Source organism: Panulirus ornatus, chromosome 13, assembly GCF_036320965.1.
Source record: "Panulirus ornatus isolate Po-2019 chromosome 13, ASM3632096v1, whole genome shotgun sequence".
In the NCBI taxonomy this organism is placed as follows: Eukaryota; Metazoa; Arthropoda; class Malacostraca; order Decapoda; family Palinuridae; genus Panulirus; species Panulirus ornatus.
The window spans coordinates 43,179,320-43,197,956 of record NC_092236.1 but is presented as its reverse complement, the minus strand read 5'-3'; the positions used below and the strand labels follow the sequence as shown (position 1 = coordinate 43,197,956).

Here is an 18,637-nt window from a genome sequence, read left to right as displayed (position 1 = left end):
CTTCTTTCTTCATGATACCCCTTGACCTTCTTGCCTCATGATGCCCCTTAACCTTTTTGCTTCATGATACCCCTTAACCTTCTTGCTTCATGATACCCCTTAATCTTCTTGCTTCATGATACCCCTTAATCTTCTTGCTTCATGATACCCCTTAATCTTCTTGCTTCATGATACCCCTCGACCTTCTTGCTTCATGATGTCCCTTAACTTTCTTGCTTCATGACCTCTTAACCTTCTTGCTTCATGATACCCCTCGACCTTCTTGCTTCATGAATCTTCTCGACCTTCTTGCTTCATGAATCTTCTCGACCTTCTTGCTTCATGAAACCCCTTAAACTTCTTGCTTCATGATATCCCTTAAGCTTCTTGCTTTATGATGCCCCTTGACCTTCCTGCTTCATGATGCCCCTTAATGTTCTTGCTTCATAATAACCCTTGCCCTTCTTGCTTCGTCGTACCCCTTAACCCAAGACTTCCTACCCTCTTCACTTCATAACCTCCAGTTCCATAATGTGCTTCATCTCACTTCGTAATACCCTTGGTTTCCCTTCCCTCAGTGTGGTACCCGACACGTCTGAAGAGAGGTGAGGTGGTGGCTGTAGTGCTGGGGGTGCTCCTGCTGCTGCTGATCCTCGTCTTCATCTGCTATATGTAAGTTGTGTTGCACCCTTAGCTGGTGGAGGGGCTCTCTTTCACCCAGGTGGATCGTGAAAACGTGCGAGCCACCATCCCAGCTCACTTGTGTTAGTGTAACTCTTCATTATAACTGTTGGAGCTCTGTAAATAACTAATCCCTCTTAGTGAATCATATGTCAGCACCAGATAGATTAACAGATGCATGTTAGAAACTTTCCACATTAAGACTGGAGCGTCCAGGAAAAAAAAGTGGTTATAGTTTACGACAAATCTAAGGTGTAAATTACTGAGCATAACAAGATAACTACTCAATCGCCTAGATATCTGTTGCAGACTCGTGGTTAATCATCGGAGGTGGATACTTTCAAAAGTCCTCTCATGGTGTTTGAGTCTCACACACCTATGAGCCAGCTCCTGGGAGCAAAAACCAAATTAACGACTAAACAAGAGGGAAAGTGATCCAACATTGCAGCGTATGGCAAGCGGCTCAAGTTTTGAGGTTACCCTGAGAAAGCTTATAAGTCAGACCACTTTCAACTCGACTCTGTCAAGTGTGCATGCAGGGCTAGAACCAACCCAGATGTGAGAGCAGTACTCCATACAAGGTCGGCTCACTCCTTTGTATAATCAGAGTAACTGTTCAGAAGAAAAGAAATTTCGACATCTAAACAGAACTCCTAGTTTCTGAAAGGCAGACTTAGCCATTTCCGTAACGTGGGGTTTCCAAGAAAGAGCGGATGTTACAGTAATATCAAGTATGTTCATTGAGTCAAGATGCAGTACAAAATATCAAAGGAGAGCGGAAAGTTGTGGTGAGCTTCGATAGAAAGATGGGTAGAACCTAGATCTTGGAGATATCACACTTAACCAGACTTCGTCTACCCACTGAGATGTCCTATCCAAGTCTGAGTTTATTGAAGAAGTTGTGTCAAGACGAGATGCAGATCAAGTGAGAGAAGCAGCAGCAGAATTGGAGAATGTGGGGAAATGCAGTGTTGAGTCGTCAGAATATGAGTGCCTTTGGTTATTTGTGAAAGAAATGAAATCGTTGATAAAAAGGAGAGAAAGTGTAGGGGACAGGAAAGAACCTTTAGGGACACCAGTGTTGATGAATAAAGAGGGAGATGCTAATTCGTCAACAACCACAGAGACAGATCAGCTGGAGAGGAAGCTAGACATGAAGGAAGAAAGTGAGGGAGGGAAGCCAAAAGAGGTGGGTTTCAAAAACTTTGGATACGTCAAGGGCATCTATATAGGAGTCCCAGAATCTTTTAGGAATGATGACCAGACATTAGTAAGATTGGAAAGAACATCACCAGAGGATCTCATCTTACGGAAGCCATGCTGGTGATCAGAGTTAAAACTGAGATTCAAGATGTCTAATGGTATTGTGGTTGAGTGTCAAAGAAATAGGATGATAGTTAAAGAGGTCAGAACGGTCACCCTTCTTAGTTAGGGATGGGATGTACCAACACATGCTCCCAGGAAGGAGGATACGCTCCAGTTTTTAAACAGAAACGGAACGGACAAGTAAGCACGAGCGCAAGTTCAACGGTATACCCTTTCAGTGCATGGGAATGGATACCATCAGGACCATAAGCCGTGCTTGTATCCAGAGAGAGAAGTGCTTTTCGAACAGACCGAACAGCAATTACGAGAGGGAGCATAAGATTAGTCAGAGGAACATCAGGAAGTGAAATAATATAAGAGTAATCCAAAGTAGAGTTAGAGGAGAAGTGGGAATCAAAGATAGTTGCTTTGTCTCTCTGAAGAGACAGTTACAGTACCGTCAGAGTGGAAAAGTGAAAGAAAGGTAAGGTGGCAGAAGTTGTTAGCGATGCCCTTAGTTAAAGACCAGAAAATCATATCAGTGGATGACGAAGAGAGTTTATCACATTTCCACTGGATAAAGGAACGCTTAGCCTCACGGATAACGTACCTGCAATGATTACGGGCAAGACAAATGCTAAACGATAGCTGGAGGTAAGAGTGTTTTTGCAAGCCCGATGAGTTAGATCTTCAGAGCAAGAACGGTTGAACCATTGATTGGAAGGTGTCGTCTTGGAGGAAAAGGAGATAAATGCTTCCATTCCTGCTGGGCACAATATTAAGAGAGTGGACACAGCGTTCAGAAATATTAGTAGCGCGGGAGATAATTTGTTCTAGATCATTGAGAACGGAGAATGTGGGGCAACAGTTGAAATACAGGAAAGTCTGGCAGCTGGGAGACAGACTTAGTCACGTAACATCAAAGTTTGAGGACTCAAGGTTCTCGAGGCATGCAACATTTGTTTTGATGTTGGAATAAGCACAGACACCATCTCTGAGCCGAAATCTTGTTTGAAGATTATAGTTGGGTATGTAAATGGTGATATTTCTGAAAGAGGTAAAATGTCAGGAGAGATACTAGACAGATGGTGTTCAACAGAAGAGAGGTTACTCGGAAGACGACAACTGTTGATATGGTGAATAAAAGAGGAGTGTCTGTCAGAGAGGGAAAGGTCGTGGGAGGGGCACTACTGTATGAGCCCTCCCTCTCACAGGCAGTAGAATCGGTTGGAAACTCAGAGATTCTTAGCTACCTATGATGCCAGGGACTTGGAGCCAATAGATATGTTGAATTCCATCACGATTATATTCAAAACCGATGGTGCAGACAGGAGGTGACAAGAGAACTTATGTGAAAAAAGTAAGTGAGGTTTGAATGACCGTATGGTGTCTGCAAGAAGACAAGCCAGGTAGTCCTGTTTTGATGAGACAGAAAGTAATACCAGCAATCCTAACATGGAGGGTGTAAGATGCGACCAGATACCACATTAATCCTCCTGAGTCGGGACGTTAGTACCTCCCTGGGCGGCTGCTGTCAACAGCCTCCTACCTAATGCATTGCTTTAAGGGTAGGGGACGGAATAGTCCTTGAGTTAGCTGGGGTACAAGAAAGGGTCCAATATAATACCTAATGAGTCCTCCCCCTGAATCTCAAAAGAATTCTTAATCAAAGGCTGTGCATGGATCTGTTCCCCAGACTACGTGCATCTACCTACACTCTGTTGAAGGCTTTACATTTTGATATGTTTCTAATAGCTACTGGATAAGAACTTACCCTCATACATCAACCACATTTGAAAGTAAGGCACCTCTTTTTAATAAAAAAAAAAAAAGTAACCAGACTTCTTGCAAAAATCCATCCCAAACAGCTCAGTAAGTGCCATATATTGAACATATTCTTTAACAACTTATTACGATCCGCATCATGTGAGGCGTTCAACATCTCCAGTGTATATTTACTGAAACAGTTTAATTGATATCTCAAACATCACTTTGACCTACAAATTTTTTAAAGAATTGAAACCAAGACTTTAAACACTATCAGTATCTTTCAGTCTTTACTCAAAGTATACAGATAACTTAGACCCAAAACTATTTACCGTATGGTACTGTAACAGAACTCCAGTACTTGAACATGACTTCCATACTACATTTCAAATAGACCCCAACACCCGAGTGACCTACCAGCACTTCAGGAGAGTCTAGTCTACTATGAGGTCTCGAGGCTGCAAATAATCTCACTAAACACTTTACAAGCGTACTTCAAACATATCCCCAATACCTTAATAAGAATATTCAACACTTTGATACCTCACATTACATACTGTTCCCCTCCAGTAATACTTGAAGACTTTTTCTTTATGTACTTTGCTATTAGACATAACCATTCTAACACTTGATCATTACTTCCACTAAGATCCTTAGTACTTGTCGTCACGAGGTTTGAGAACAACACTTTTCCAAGATATTCCAAATTACAATACATCCATTATTTTTCCGCTTGCACCCAACACTTTATTAAGGTTCCCAACAATTAAGATTGCAAACACTTTTCTAAGTAACAAACTTTACAAAAGCCCTGAACAGCCCATAGATTAATTTGATTCATCAGAGCTCTCTTACACTTCCTCAGATATTAGACGGTTATATAAAGATTCTGGCGTACATTTCTGCTGGCTAACACTGTTAACGTCCATTAGTCTGTATCAATATTGCCAGTTATCAAAGAGATGCTTTAAAAGAAATTTAATCAACATTTTGGTGAGTACCCCTACTTGCTTATGACCCAGATTTTCCGATGGGAGTGCAAGCCTTAACAAAGCACGAACGCTTTCATCATTTGTCTCCATATGTTATTTTCTCGTCTTTCCTGATAACTTTTCATTGCAATGAGATCCTTTACTCTATGTAGATCCCTGTACTTAACTGGAACCCAAAACTCTTGAAAAACATGTTTCCTTCACTTCCCCTCAGCATCTACTTACAACATCCACACTTTGTCAGGGCGGCAGAGGCACAATCAAGACCTTCTATTCTGTTAAGATTTCAATAATTCATCAAATCTTCATGTAGTTTAACTCGAAAACTTTCATAAATTGCGTTGCAGTTTATGAAAGTTTAAGACCCTCGTTGCTCGCCAAGACCACCCTACATTTCACATAGATTCCTAATAAATTACTAAAGGTTCTCGATGGCAAACTAGACCACAGTATTCTATGAAGACCTTGATCATGACAACATAATACCCCGCTTATGAAGATGCCCTACCTGACAGTTGGAGGCGACGCAGACTAGTACGACGGCGGAGCAAACAGAGGAAGCTGATGAATGAACGACTAGCGTCCCAGAGGCCCAGCAGCCATGAAGGTGAGCCAACGGGAGCAACAGGTGGCTCGAGGGCAGGAGTTAACAAAAGATAAAATCATAGGGTGGACATGGCACGGACCGAAGGGGCAGGGGTGAGCAGGTCATAGGGTAAGCAGTGTGGGGAGAGGGACAGGTGGGAGTGACTCCAGCGACAGTAAAGATAAAGATAAGCAGGTAATGAATGAGAAGGGTCGGGGGCAAAAGGAGAAGAAGGAAAAAGTGAGGAAATGAGATATTTAAGATTATCATTCAGAGCAGAAATGGTAACTTTGCAACATGAAAATGATAGCTTTGTTGCAGGGAAATGATAGCTTGTAGCTGGAAAATTATAGCTGTGTAGATGGAAAGGAGCATTTCTTCAGTGCGTAGTCTTGATGGAATGTTTCCTGTCATTAAAGAATTGATATATAAATGTTGATGACCAGACAATCTAAACTGGCATCGTATGAACTGCTGTTATATGGGTGGTTCTATAACAGGAGGTAACTGGCAAATACAGCCCTGGCAGGGTAGCATCAAGTGCCTCACTGCATGACTTATCTTCCAGGGAAACATTATTTTGCTTAAGATAAGGTACAGATTTCCCTTCAGGACTCTATGAGGATTAATAAACACTGGGTATCGCAAACATCTTATAACAAGGTAGATAACTTGTACGTTTTCTCCATCACGGCGGTGTGATCAGTGGCTCTGACGGCAATGCTGGCCAGCATGAGAACCTTCGCACAGACGACGGGGGTGCCGGTGATTCCAGCAGCTGGCGCCGGTGGGGGTATTGCTGAAGGTATCCCGTGGATGAGGGAGGACAGTGTCACCCGCACCACCAGTGTGCCCATCCACCACCCTGCCTACCCGGTTCCTCCCCCGCCACCCCTCCCGACCTCGGCTCCGCCACCTCCCAAGCGTCAGCTGACTGTGCCAGTGGTCAACAGTCATCTACGACAGGCAAGGGACCTCATTGTCCGGTGTAGATTACAATAGTTTACCGTAAATCTGCAGTGAATAACATTTGCTTATGCCCACACGTACTCTACGTGCGAGCGTGCGTTTTCCATGTAGGTGTCTAAAACGTTTACAATTTTACACGTATACATGAATGCACATAAGCATCTGGATTTATTGACGTCATATATCTATAGTCTAAAATCACAATTTTCGTTAAGGACATCCGGAAATGTTTTATTACTGTGCTTGAAATAAGCAAATTATGTTTAATTTTACGTTAAGTTTTTTGTTTAATCTGTTGGTATCAGTACCTGATGTGATCCAGCACCGAATCTTGCTTGCCTATATCACTTGATCTTCGTTATACCTAACAAGTCTCTTCTCAACAAAATCTTCTCATTTAACTCAAAGATCCCTATTCCTCTGCCTCTTCAACTATTTCTACTTTTTCCTCTCAACTTTTTCTCAAAAATACAAGACCAGAACCGTTCGCTTTCTTCTTACTGTCTCGAGGGTTAGTGACGGCTGCGCAGTGTCAGTACTAAAGTGGCTGTCATGTTTCACTCCCTTGGCCCACATAGCCGTCTTTCCCTTCTGGCTCACACAGATCTGGTACCTGTTTTTTAGCCCAAAAACACAGTTTCTCAATCTCATCCACAACACTTAACACATAGATTACAAGACTTGTTCCTTCTAACTTTTGCTTTTTCTCCATCTCCCTCCTCTTTCCCTCATGAACTGACTCCTCTCTCTCTCTCTCTCTCTCTCTCTCTCTCTCTCTCTCTCTCTCTCTGATATCTTTCTCGCTTCCTCAATGGCATTTCTTTCTCCCTTAATGGCCTGCCTCACATCCCTCTAGACCTACTTCACTTCCCTCATAACCTGTCTCCTTTTCCTCTTCAGGTGCTTCGTTCCCCATATTCCTATCATTCTATCCACTTGCCTCATCTAATAATTTTCTTGTTTTCTCGCTACTTTTTTTGTTAACATACTTTCTTTTCTTTTTATTAACCTTTGTCTAAATCACCACATTTATGTGACTACTGGTATATTTCATCTTATCTTTGACCTTATTCTTATCTTGCCGATCACTTCTTCATATGGATTACTCGTGTTTCTCGTCAGCTTGACTCATCCAACTTGCTTCACCGGCAGGATAGCAGCGAGATGTATGAGCAACCCATCTACGTGGAGGTGGACCAGATCCACAGGTCCCCGATGGATTCGTACATTCAGCTGGGTGAGTATGTGCGCTTCAGCAGGTGAGTGTGACCTCCGCCACAGATACTGTGACTCTCGTTCCTTAGCCGAGTTCCTCTTTAGTTGGTGTACTACTGTAAGCTAGGTGGGCCCTTGTGTTATTGGTGCAGGCAATCTCCCATCCACATGGCTTCCCCTTGATAGCAGTGCGGATTCATCTTTTAATTGATAGAGCTGTATAACTCCCCTTGTCTAGCCGCTTCCATCGTTTGGTCATTATAGACAACCGATGTAATTAATGACTGGCTGCCTGTCGTAGTTGGGCATTATAACTCAATGACCCCCTCGGGAAAAAGGCAGTGTAAGGCACGTCAACACGGGCCTCTGTCATTTGTGGCCGAAGAAGCAGTGTACGGCAAGTTAGAAATGGCTCAGTCATGGATTAAGCAATGGTCCAAAGCCTGGTATTGGCTGGTCAGTAATGGCATTTGATTCTTGGTCAAACAATACTAGTAGACGTCTTAGAGTGAAGGCAACCTTCCGCACACTGTAGTGTTGTTGATTTTGAAAATACTATTTCAAATTATGATGTATCAAAATTATATGAATCACCTGTCCTCGAGCATTAGTCCATTGTAAGGTGGTGTCGTGTGGGACTGGCTGGTATCCCGTACTAAAGGCATGAAGGTTTCACTTTGTGCCTTGAGGGGCAGTGCGTCACACTTCCCCTCCTGCCCTCACCACATTTCCAAGCTGCACCTCAATAGTTGTTCCACTTCTCTTTCATCTTATATCACATGACTCCACTTGCCTCTTCTCTGGTGTGATTCTCATCTCCTTAGTAGCCATCCTCCTATCAGCTACCCTTCCCTCTTCTTCAGCTGCGAGCCCCTTGATCTTAGGTGTCCTTCGCACCTCCCTAGCTATGATCGCCCTCATGTCAGCTACCCTTCTCACCTCCTCAGCAGCTATCTCTCCTCCCTCATCTGTCATATCAGTTGTCCTCAGTTCTCCCTTCCGCCATCCCTCAGCTATCCTAATAACCTCCCTCCGGCAGCTTCTTACATTTTTCGCTTTAACACCAATAAAAGACTAACCCCTCATATCATTTAGAGACCTAAGTGTAACTATACATTCCTTGCAGATGACATCCCGAAGTCAAGGTTTGTGGAAGAGATCCATGTGTGCTCCTCCGACACCCCACCTGTGTCTTCCCAGCCTGCAACACTCACCACAGGCCACACGAACGACCTCAACCTTTGCTCATCCTCCTCGCCTCGACTCGAGAAATCCTCTAAGAAGCTTAATGTGTGGCCCAGTAGCTCGTCTCTCACGCCTTCCCCCAAGGGCACAGCCTCCAGCAGGAACACTCCATCGAGGGTTACGCCATCCAACATTATGAATATCGTCAACAGTCGTTCTCTTTCATCCCGCGGCAGCAGTGTTTCCTCCATCACCGGCAGTATCTCCCCCTTCCCCGGGCACACCCCTGCCAGTCCGCCCGCGAGTACATGTGGCTCGTCCAGCGGTGGGGCTCCTCCCTCCTCCTGCGGCGTCCTCTTCAGAAAGCAAAATGATGTGAGTAATTCTCTCGAGGAATATTGAAGAAAAGAATCATAGTGTTGGTTTAAGTTCAGGGGCATACCCTAAGAAGATTCAAGCTGTTAGAGAAAATGTTATCTTTGAATAAGAAATTTACAAGGGTAAAGGGAAAGAGTGTTTTGGGAATGTCTTGATAGTAAAGTTAGGGGTTAGCGAAAGGACAAGAGCAAGGGAAAGAGTAGCACTACTCCTAAAACAGGAGTGGTGGTAGTATGTGATAGAATGGAAGAAAGTAAACTGTAGATTGGTATTGGTAAAACTAAAAGTGGATGGAGAGAAATGGGTGATTATTGGTGCATATCCACCTGGGCATGAGAAGAAAGATCATGAGAGGCAAGCGTTTAGGGAGCAGCTGAGTGAGTGTGTTAGTAGTTTTGATGCACGTGAACGGGTTATAGTGATGGGTGATTTGAATGCAAAGGTGAGTAATGTGACAGTTAAGGAAATGATTGGTGTACATGGGGTGTTCAGTATTGTAAATGGAAATGGTGAAGAGCTTGTAGATTTATGTGAGAAGAAAGGACTGGTGATTGGAAATACCTGGTTGAAAAAGAGAGATATACATAAGTATACGTATGTAAGTAGGAGAGATGGCTAGAGAGCGTTATTGGATTACGTGTTAATTGATAGGCGCACGAAAGAAAGACTTTTGGATGTTAAAGTGCTGAGAAGTGCAACTGGAGGGATGTCTGATCATTATCTTGTGGAGGCGAAGGTGAAGATTTGTAGAGGTTTTCAGAAAAGAAGAGAGAATGTTGGGGTGAAGAGAGTGGTGAGAGTATGTGAGCTTGGGAAGGAGACTTGAGTGAGGAAGTACCAGGAGAGACTGAGTACAGAATGGAAAAAGGTGAGAACAAAGGACGTAAGGGGAGTGAGCGAGGAATGGAATGTATTTAGGGAAGCAGTGATGGCTTGCGCAAAAGAATGTTGGGGTGAAGAGAGTGGTGAGAGTATGTGAGCTTGGGAAGGAGACTTGAGTGAGGAAGTACCAGGAGAGACTGAGTACAGAATGGAAAAAGGTGAGAACAAAGGACGTAAGGGGAGTGAGCGAGGAATGGAATGTATTTAGGGAAGCAGTGATGGCTTGCGCAAAAGATGCTTGTTACATGAGAAGCGTGGGAAGTGGACAGATTAGAAAGGATAGTGAGTGGTGGGATGAAGAAGTAAGATTATTAGTGACAGAGAAGAGAGAGGCATTTGGACGATTTTTACAGGGAAAGAATACAAATGATTGGGAAATGTATAAAAGAAAGAGGCAGGAGGTCAAGAGAAAGGTGCAAGAGGCGAAAAAGAGGGCAAATAAGAGCTGGGGTGAGAGAGTATCATTAGATTTTAGGAAGAATAAAAAGATGTTCTCGAAAGAGGTAAATAAAGTGCGTAAGACAAGGGAACAAATGGGAACTTCAGTAAGAAGGCTAATGGGAGGTGGTAACAAGTAGTGGTGATGTGAGAAGGAGATGGAGAGAGTATTTTGAAGGTTTGTTGAATGTGTTTGATGATAGAGTGGCGTATATAGGGTGTTTTGGTGGAAGTGGTGTGCAAAGTGAGAGGGTTACGGAGAATGATTTAGTAAAGAGAGAAGAGGTAGTAAAACCTTTACGGAAGATGAAAGCCGGCAAGGCAACGGGTTTGAATGGTATTGCGGTGGAATCTATTAAAAAAGGGGGTGACAGTATTGTTCACTGGTTGGTGAGGTTATTTAATGAATGTATGACTCATGGTGAGGTGCCTGAGGATTGGCGGAATGCTTGCATAGTGCCATTGTACAAAGGCAAAGGGGATAAAAGTGAGTGCTCATATTACAGACGTATAAGTTTGTTGAGTATTCCTGGTAAATTCTATGGGAGGGTATTGATTGAGAGGGTGAAGGCATGTACAGAGCGTCAGATTAGGGAAGAGCAGTGTGGTTTCAGAAGTGGTAGAGGATGTGTGGATCAGGTGTTTGCTTTAAAGAATGTATGTGAGAAATACTTAGGAAAGCAAATGGATTTGTATGTAGCATTTATGGATCTGGAGAAGGCATATGATAGAGTTGATAGAGATGCTTTGTGAAAGGTATTAGGAATATATGGTGTGGGAGGCAAGTTGTTAGAAGCAGTGAAAAGTTTCTATCGAGGATGTAGGAAGAGAGGAAAGTGATTGGTTCTCAATGAATGTTGGTTTGCGGCAGGGGTGTGTGATGTCTCCATGGTTGTTTAATTTGTTTATGGATGGGGTTGTTAGGGAGGTGAATGCAAGAGTTTTGGAAAGAGAGGCAAGTATGCAGTCTGTTGTGGATGAGAGAACTTGGGATGAGAGAGCTTGCTCGCTGATGATACAGCGCTGTTGGCGGATTCGTGTGAGAATCTGCAGAAGATGGTGACTGAGTTTGGTAAAGTGTGTGGAAGAAGGAAGCTGAGAGTAAATGTGAATAAGAGCAAGGTTATTAGGTACAGTAGGGTTGAGGGACAAGTCAATTGGGAGGTAAGTTTGATGGAGAAAAACTGGAGGAAGTGAAGTGTTTTAGATATCTGGGAGTGCATCTGGCAGCGGATGGAACCATGGAAGCGAAAGTAAATCATAGGGTGGGGGAGGGGGCGAAAGTTCTGGAAGCGTTGAAGAATGTGTGGAAGTCGAGAACATTATCTAAGAAAGCAAAAATGGATATGTTTGAAGGAATAGTGGTTCCAACAATGTTATATGGTTGCGAGGCATGGGCTATTGATAGAATTGTGCGCAGGAGGGTGGATGTGCTGGAAATGAGATGTTTGAGGACAGTATGTGGTGTGAGGTGGTTTGATCGAGTAAGTAATGTAAGGGTAAGAGAGATGTGTGGTAATAAAAAGACTGTGGTTGAGAGAGCAGAAGAGGGTGTTTTGAAATGATTTGGTCACATGGAGAGAATGAGTGAGGATAGATTGACCAAAAGGATATATGTGTCAGAGGTGGAGGGAACGAGGAGAAGTGGGAGACCAAATTGGAGGTGGAAAGATGGAGTGAAAAAGATTTTGAGTGATCGGGGCCTAAACATGCAGGAGGGTGAAAGGTGTGCAAGGAATAGAGTGAATTGGAACGATGTGGTATACCGGGGTCCACGTGCAGTCAATGGATTGAACCAGGGCATGTGAAGCGTCTTGGGTAAACCATGGAAAGTCCTGTGGGGCCTGGATGTGGAAAGGAAGCTGTGGTTTGGGTGCATTATACATGTCAACTAGAGACTGTGTGTGAACGAATGTGGCCTTTATTGTCTTTTCCTAGCGCTACCTCGCACACATGAGTGGGAGGGGGTTTTTATTCCATGTGTGGCGGGGTGGCGATGGGAATTAATAAAGGCAGACAGGGAAAAGACAACAAAGGCCACATTCGTTCACACTCAGTCTCTAGCTGTCATGTAATAATGCACCGAAACCACAGCTCCCTTTCTACATCTAGGCCCCACAGAACTTTCTATGGTTTACCCCAGGCGCTTCACATGCCCTGGTTCAATCCATTGACAGCACGTCGACCCCGGTATACCACATCGTTCCAATTCACTCTATTCCTTGCACGCCTTTCACCCTCCTGCATCTTCAGGCCCCGACCACTCAAAATCTTTTTCACTCCATCTTTCCACCTCCAATTTGGTCTCCCACTTCTCCTCATTCCCTCCACCTCCGACACATATATCCTTTTGGTCAATCTATCCTCACTCATTCTCTCCATGTGACCAAACCATTTCAAAACACCCTCTTCTGCTCTCTCAACCACGCTCTTTTTATTACCACACATCTCTCTTACCCTTACATTACTTACTCGATCAAACCACCTCACACCACATATTGTCCTCAAACATCTCATTTCCAGCACATCCACCCTTCTCCGCGCAACTCTATCCATAGCCCACGCCTCGTAACCATACAACATTGTTGGAACCACTATTCCTTCAAACATACCCATTTTTACTTTCCGAGATAATGTTCTCGACTTCCACACATTTTTCAAGGCTTCCACAATTTTCACCCTCTCCCCCACCCTATGATTCACTTCGCTTCCATGGTTCCATCCGCTGCCAAATTCACTCCCAGATATTTAAAACACTTCACTTCCTCCAGTTTTTCTCCATTCAAACTTACCTCCCAATTTACTTGACCCTCAACCCTACTGTATATGATAACCTTGCTCTTATCCACAATTACTCTCAACATTCTTCTTTCACACACCTTACCAAACTCAGTCACCAGCTTCTGCAGTTTCTCACATGAAGCAGCCACCAGCGCTGTATCATCAGCGAACAACAACTGACTCACTTCCCAAGCTCTCTCATCCACAACAGACTGCATACTTGCCCCTCTTTCCAAAACTCTTGCATCCACCTCCCTAATAATCCCATCCATAAACAAATTAAACAACAATGGAGACATCACACACCCCTGCCGCAAACCTACATTCACTGAGAACCAATCACTTTCCTTCTCTTCCTACACATACACATGCCTTACATCCTCGATAAAAACTTTTCACTGCTTCTAACAACCTGCCTCCCACACCATATATTCTTAATACCTTCCACAGATGATCTCTATCAACTCTATCATGTGCCTTCTCCAGATCCATAAATGCTACATACTAATCCTTTTGCTTTTCTAAGCATTTCTCGCATACATTCTTCAAAGGAAACACCTGATCCACACATCCTCTACCACTTCTGAAACCACACTGCTCTTCCCCAATCTGATGTTCTGTACATGCCTTCACCCTCTCAATCAATACCCTCCCATATAATTTACCAGGAATACTCAACAAACTTATACCTCTGTAATTTGAGCACTCACTCTCATCCCCTTTGCCTTTGTACAATGGCACTATGCAAGCATTCCGCCAATCCTCAGGCTCCTCACCATGAGTCATACATACATTAAATAACCTTACCAACCAGTCAACAATACAGTCACCCCGTTTTTTTTTTATAGATTCCACTGCAATACCATCTAAACCCGCTGCCTTGCCGGCTTTCATCTTCCGCAAAGCTTTTACTACCTCTTCTCTGTTTACCGAATCATTTTCCCTAACCCTCTCACTTTGCACACCACCTCGACCAAAACACCCTATATCTGCCATTCTATCATCAAACACATGCAACAAACCTTCAAAATACTCACTCCATTTCCTTCTCACATCACCACTACTTGTTATCACCTCCCCATCAGCCCCTTCACTGAAGTTCCCATTTGCTCCCTTGTCTTAAGCACTTTATTTATCTCCTTCCAGACCATCTTTTTATTTTCCCTAAAATTTAATGATACTCTCTCACCCCAACTCTGATTTACTCTTTTTTCACCTCTTGCACCTTTCTTTTGACCTCCTGCCTCTTTTTTTTATACATCTCCCACTCATTTGCATTATTTCCCTGCAAAAATCGCCCAAATGCCTCTCTCTTCTCTTTCACTAATAATCTTACATCTTCATCCCCCCACTCTCTACCCTTTCTAATATATATATATATATATATATATATATATATATATATATATATATATATATATATATATATATATATATATTTGCATATATATATATATATATATATATATATATATATATATATATATATATATATATATATATATATATATATATATATATATATATTTGCATATATATATATATATATATATATATATATATATATATATATATATATATATATATATATATATATATATACAAAAGATATTGGAAAGGATCACAATTTTGCGCGTGATCGAGATATTCCTATGAGTCCACGGGGAAAATGAAACATAAGTTCCCAAGTGCACTTCCGTGTAATAATCACATCATCAGGGGAGAGACAAGAGAGAAATATAAGTCAGTTGATATACATCGAAGAGACGGAGCTAGGACGCTATTTGGTAAAGATGTGATTGTCCAAAACATACAACAAGCGTCCATAAACTTATCATTTTACAAATTTTATCAACAATAAAGTTATCTAATTTGTATAGACCATCACTAATATTAAGATTATAATTCTTTGTGTATTTAATGACAGAAGATTCAGTGATATTTCTCTTGGTAACAGAGTTAATTACTGAGATGGCGTTACTCCAGTCAATATGTTTTTAACATATTAAACAAGGCATTTGATTCTTGTCCTGTTCTTATGCTATATTTATGTTGCTCACCATCCCATCCATAACTGAATTGAACATCTCACCCCTGCTGCAGACCAACCTCCACTTGGAACCATTCATTCTCCTTTCTTTCTACTTTAACACTAGCCTTACACCTTTGATGAAAACGTCTCACTGCTCCTTGCAAGTTTCCTTCATGCCATATATATTAGGAGCTTCCATAAAGCATCTCTATCAACCCTATCATATGCCTTCTCCAGATCCATAAATGACACATACAACTCCATCTGTTTTTCAGAGTACTTCTCACACACATTCTTCAAAGGCACCTGATTCACTTATCCTCTACCACTTTTGAAACTACTCTGCTTCTCCCCAGTCTAATGCTCTGTACATGCCTTTACCCTCTCGGTCAATACCCTCCCATACAACTTAACAGGTATACTTAACAAACTTATACCTCTGTAGTCTGGACACTTACCTTTATCCCCCTTGCCTTTATACAGTAACACTATACACGCATTCTGCCAATCCTCAGAAACCTCGCCATGATCCATACATACAGTGAAAATCCTTACCAACCAATCAACAATACAGTCACCCACCTTTCTTTATAAATTCAATTGCATTTCATCTTACGCAAGACTTTCACCACCTCTTCTCTCTTCGCCAAACCACTCTCCACGACTTTCTCACCTCGCACGCTACGCCAACCAAAACACCCTAAATCTGCCATTCAATCATTAAAAGCATCTTACAGTCCTTCAAAATACTCGCTCCATCTCCTCACTTCATAACAACCTGTTATCACTTCTCACTTCCTCACGTGTCGTAGAAGGCGAATAAAGGGGACGGGAGCGGGGGGCTAGAAACCCTCCCCTCCTTGTATCTTAGCTTTCTAAAAGGGGAAACAGAAGAAGGAGTCATGCGGGGAGTGCTCATCCTCCTCGAAGGCTCAGATTGGGGTGTCTAAATGTGTGTGGATGTAACCAAGATGAGAAAAAAAGGAGAGATAGGTAGTATGTTTGAGGAAAGGAACCTGGATGTTTTGGCTCTGAGTGAAACGAAGCTCAAGGGTAAAGGGGAAGAGTGGTTTGGGAATGTCTTGGGAGTAAAGTCAGGGGTTAAGGAGAGGACACGAGCAAGGGAAGGAGTAGCACTACTCCTGAAACAAGAGTGGTGAGAGTATGTGATAGAGTGTAGGAGAGTAAACTCTAGATTGATATGGGTAAAACTGAAAGTTGATGGAGCGAGATGGGTGATTATTGGTGCATATGCACCTGGGCATGAGAAGAAACATCATGAGAGGCAAGTGTTTTGGGAGCAGCTGAATGAGTGTGTTAGTGGTATTGATGCACGAGACCGGGTTATAGTGATGGGTGATTTGAATGCAAAGGTGAGTAATGTGGCAGTTGAGGGAATAATTGGTATACATGGGGTGTTCAGTGTTGTAAATGGAAATGGTGAAGAGCTTGTAGATATATGTGCTGAAAAAGGACTGGCGATTGGGAATACCTGGTTTAAAAAGAGAGATATACATAAGTATACGTATGTAAGTAGGAGAGATGGCCAAAGAGCGTTACTGGATTACGTGTTGATTGATAGGCGCGCGAAAGAGAGACTTTTGGATGTTAATGTGCTGAGAGGTGCAACTGGAGGGATATCTGATCATTATCTTATGGAGGCGAAGGTGCAGATTTGTAGAGGTTTTCAGAAAAGAAGAGAGAATCTTGGGGTGAAGAGAGTGGTGAGAGTAAGTGAGCTTGGAAAGGAGACTTGTGTGAGGAAGTACCAGGAGAGACTGAATACAGAATGGAAAAAGGTGAGAACAAAGGAGGTAAGGGGAGTGGGGGAGGAATGGGATGTATTTAGTGATGACTTGCGCAAAAGATGCTTGTGGCATGAGAAGCGTGGGAGGTGGGCAGATTAGAAAGGGTAGTGAGTGGTGGGATGAAGAAGTAAGATTATTAGTGAAAGAGAAGAGAGAGGCATTTGGATGATTTTTGCAGGGAAATAATGCAAATGAGTGGGAGATGTATAAAAGAAAGAGGCAGGAGGTCAAGAAAAAGGTGCAAGAGGTGAAAAAGAGGGCAAATGAGAGTTGGGGTGAGAGAGTATCATTAAATTTTAGGGAGAATAAAAAGAAGTTTTGGAAGGAGGTAAATAAAGTGCATAAGACAAGGGAACAAATGGGAACTTCAGTGAAGGGGGCTAATGGGGAGGTGATAACAAGTATTGGTGATGTGAAAAGGAGATGGAGTGAGTATTTTGAAGGTTTGTTGAATGTGTTTGATGATAGAGTGGTAGATATAGGGTGTTTTGTTCCAGGTGGTGTGCAAAGTGAGAGGGTTAGGGAAAATGATTTGGTGAACAGAGAAGAGGTAGTAAAAGCTTTGCGGAAGATGAAAGCCGGCAAGGCAACAGGTTTGGATGGTATTGCAGTGGAAGTTATTAAAAAAGGGGGTGACTGTATTGTTGACTGGTTGTTAAAGTTATTTAATGTATGTATGATTCATGGTGAGGTGCCTGAGGATTGGCGGAATGCTTGCATAGTGCCATTGTACAAAGGCAAAGGGGATAAGAGTGAGTCCTCAAATTACAGAGGTATAAATATGTTGAGTATTCCTGGTAAATTATATGGGAGGGTATTGATTGAGAGGATGAAGGCATGTACAGAGCGTCAGATTAGGGAAGAGCAGTGTGGTTTCAGAAGTGGTAGAGGATGTGTGAATCAGGTGTTTGCTTTGAAGAATGTATGTGAGAAATACTTAGAAAAGTAAATGGATTTGTATATAGCATTTATGGATCTGGAGAAGGCATATGATAGAGTTGATAGAGATGCTCTGTGGGAGGCAAGTTGTTAGAAGCAGTGAAAAGTTTTTATCGAGGATGTAAGGCATGTGTACGTGTAGGAAGAGAGGAAAGTGATTGGTTCTCAGTGAATGTAAGTTTGTGGCAGGGATGTGTGATGTCTCCATGGTTGTTTAATTTGTTTATGGATGGGGTTGTTAGGGAGGTGAATGCAAGAGTTTTGGAAAGAGAGGCAAGTATGCAGTCTGTTGTGGATGAGAGAGCTTGGGAAGTGAGTCAGTTGGTGTTCGCTGATGATACAGCGCTGGTGGCTGATTCATGTGAGAAACTGCAGAAGCTGGTGACTGAGTTTGGTAAAGTGTGTGAAAGAAGAAAGTTGAGAGTAAATGTTAATAAGAGTAAGGTTATTAAGTACAGTAGGGTTGAGGGTCAAGTAAATTGGGAGGTAAGTTTGAATGGAGAAGAACTGGAGAGAGTGAAGTGTTTTAGATATCTGGGTGTGGATTTGGCAGGGAATGGAACCATGGAAGAGGAAGTGAATCATAGGGTTGGGGAGGGGGCGAAAGTTCTGGGAGCCTTGAAGAATGTGTGGAAGTCGAGAACATTATCTCGGAAAGCAAAAATGGGTATGTTTGAAGGAATAGTGGTTCCAACAATAC

The 18,637-nt window shown here is 42.6% G+C and overlaps 1 protein-coding gene across 2 annotated transcripts in view; it reads left to right on the top strand.

Moving 5' to 3' along the window:
* LOC139752821 (uncharacterized) overlaps window positions 1-18,637 on the top strand; it is a 227,792-nt gene that overhangs the window by 129,022 nt on the left and 80,133 nt on the right. For both annotated transcript variants that reach the window (XM_071668765.1, XM_071668764.1), the window contains exons 8-12: window positions 558-651; window positions 5,240-5,331; window positions 6,017-6,276; window positions 7,432-7,516; window positions 8,621-9,054. In XM_071668765.1, the coding sequence (XP_071524866.1) occupies window positions 558-651; window positions 5,240-5,331; window positions 6,017-6,276; window positions 7,432-7,516; window positions 8,621-9,054 (965 nt within the window). The remainder of the gene's footprint in view (window positions 1-557; window positions 652-5,239; window positions 5,332-6,016; window positions 6,277-7,431; window positions 7,517-8,620; window positions 9,055-18,637) is intronic.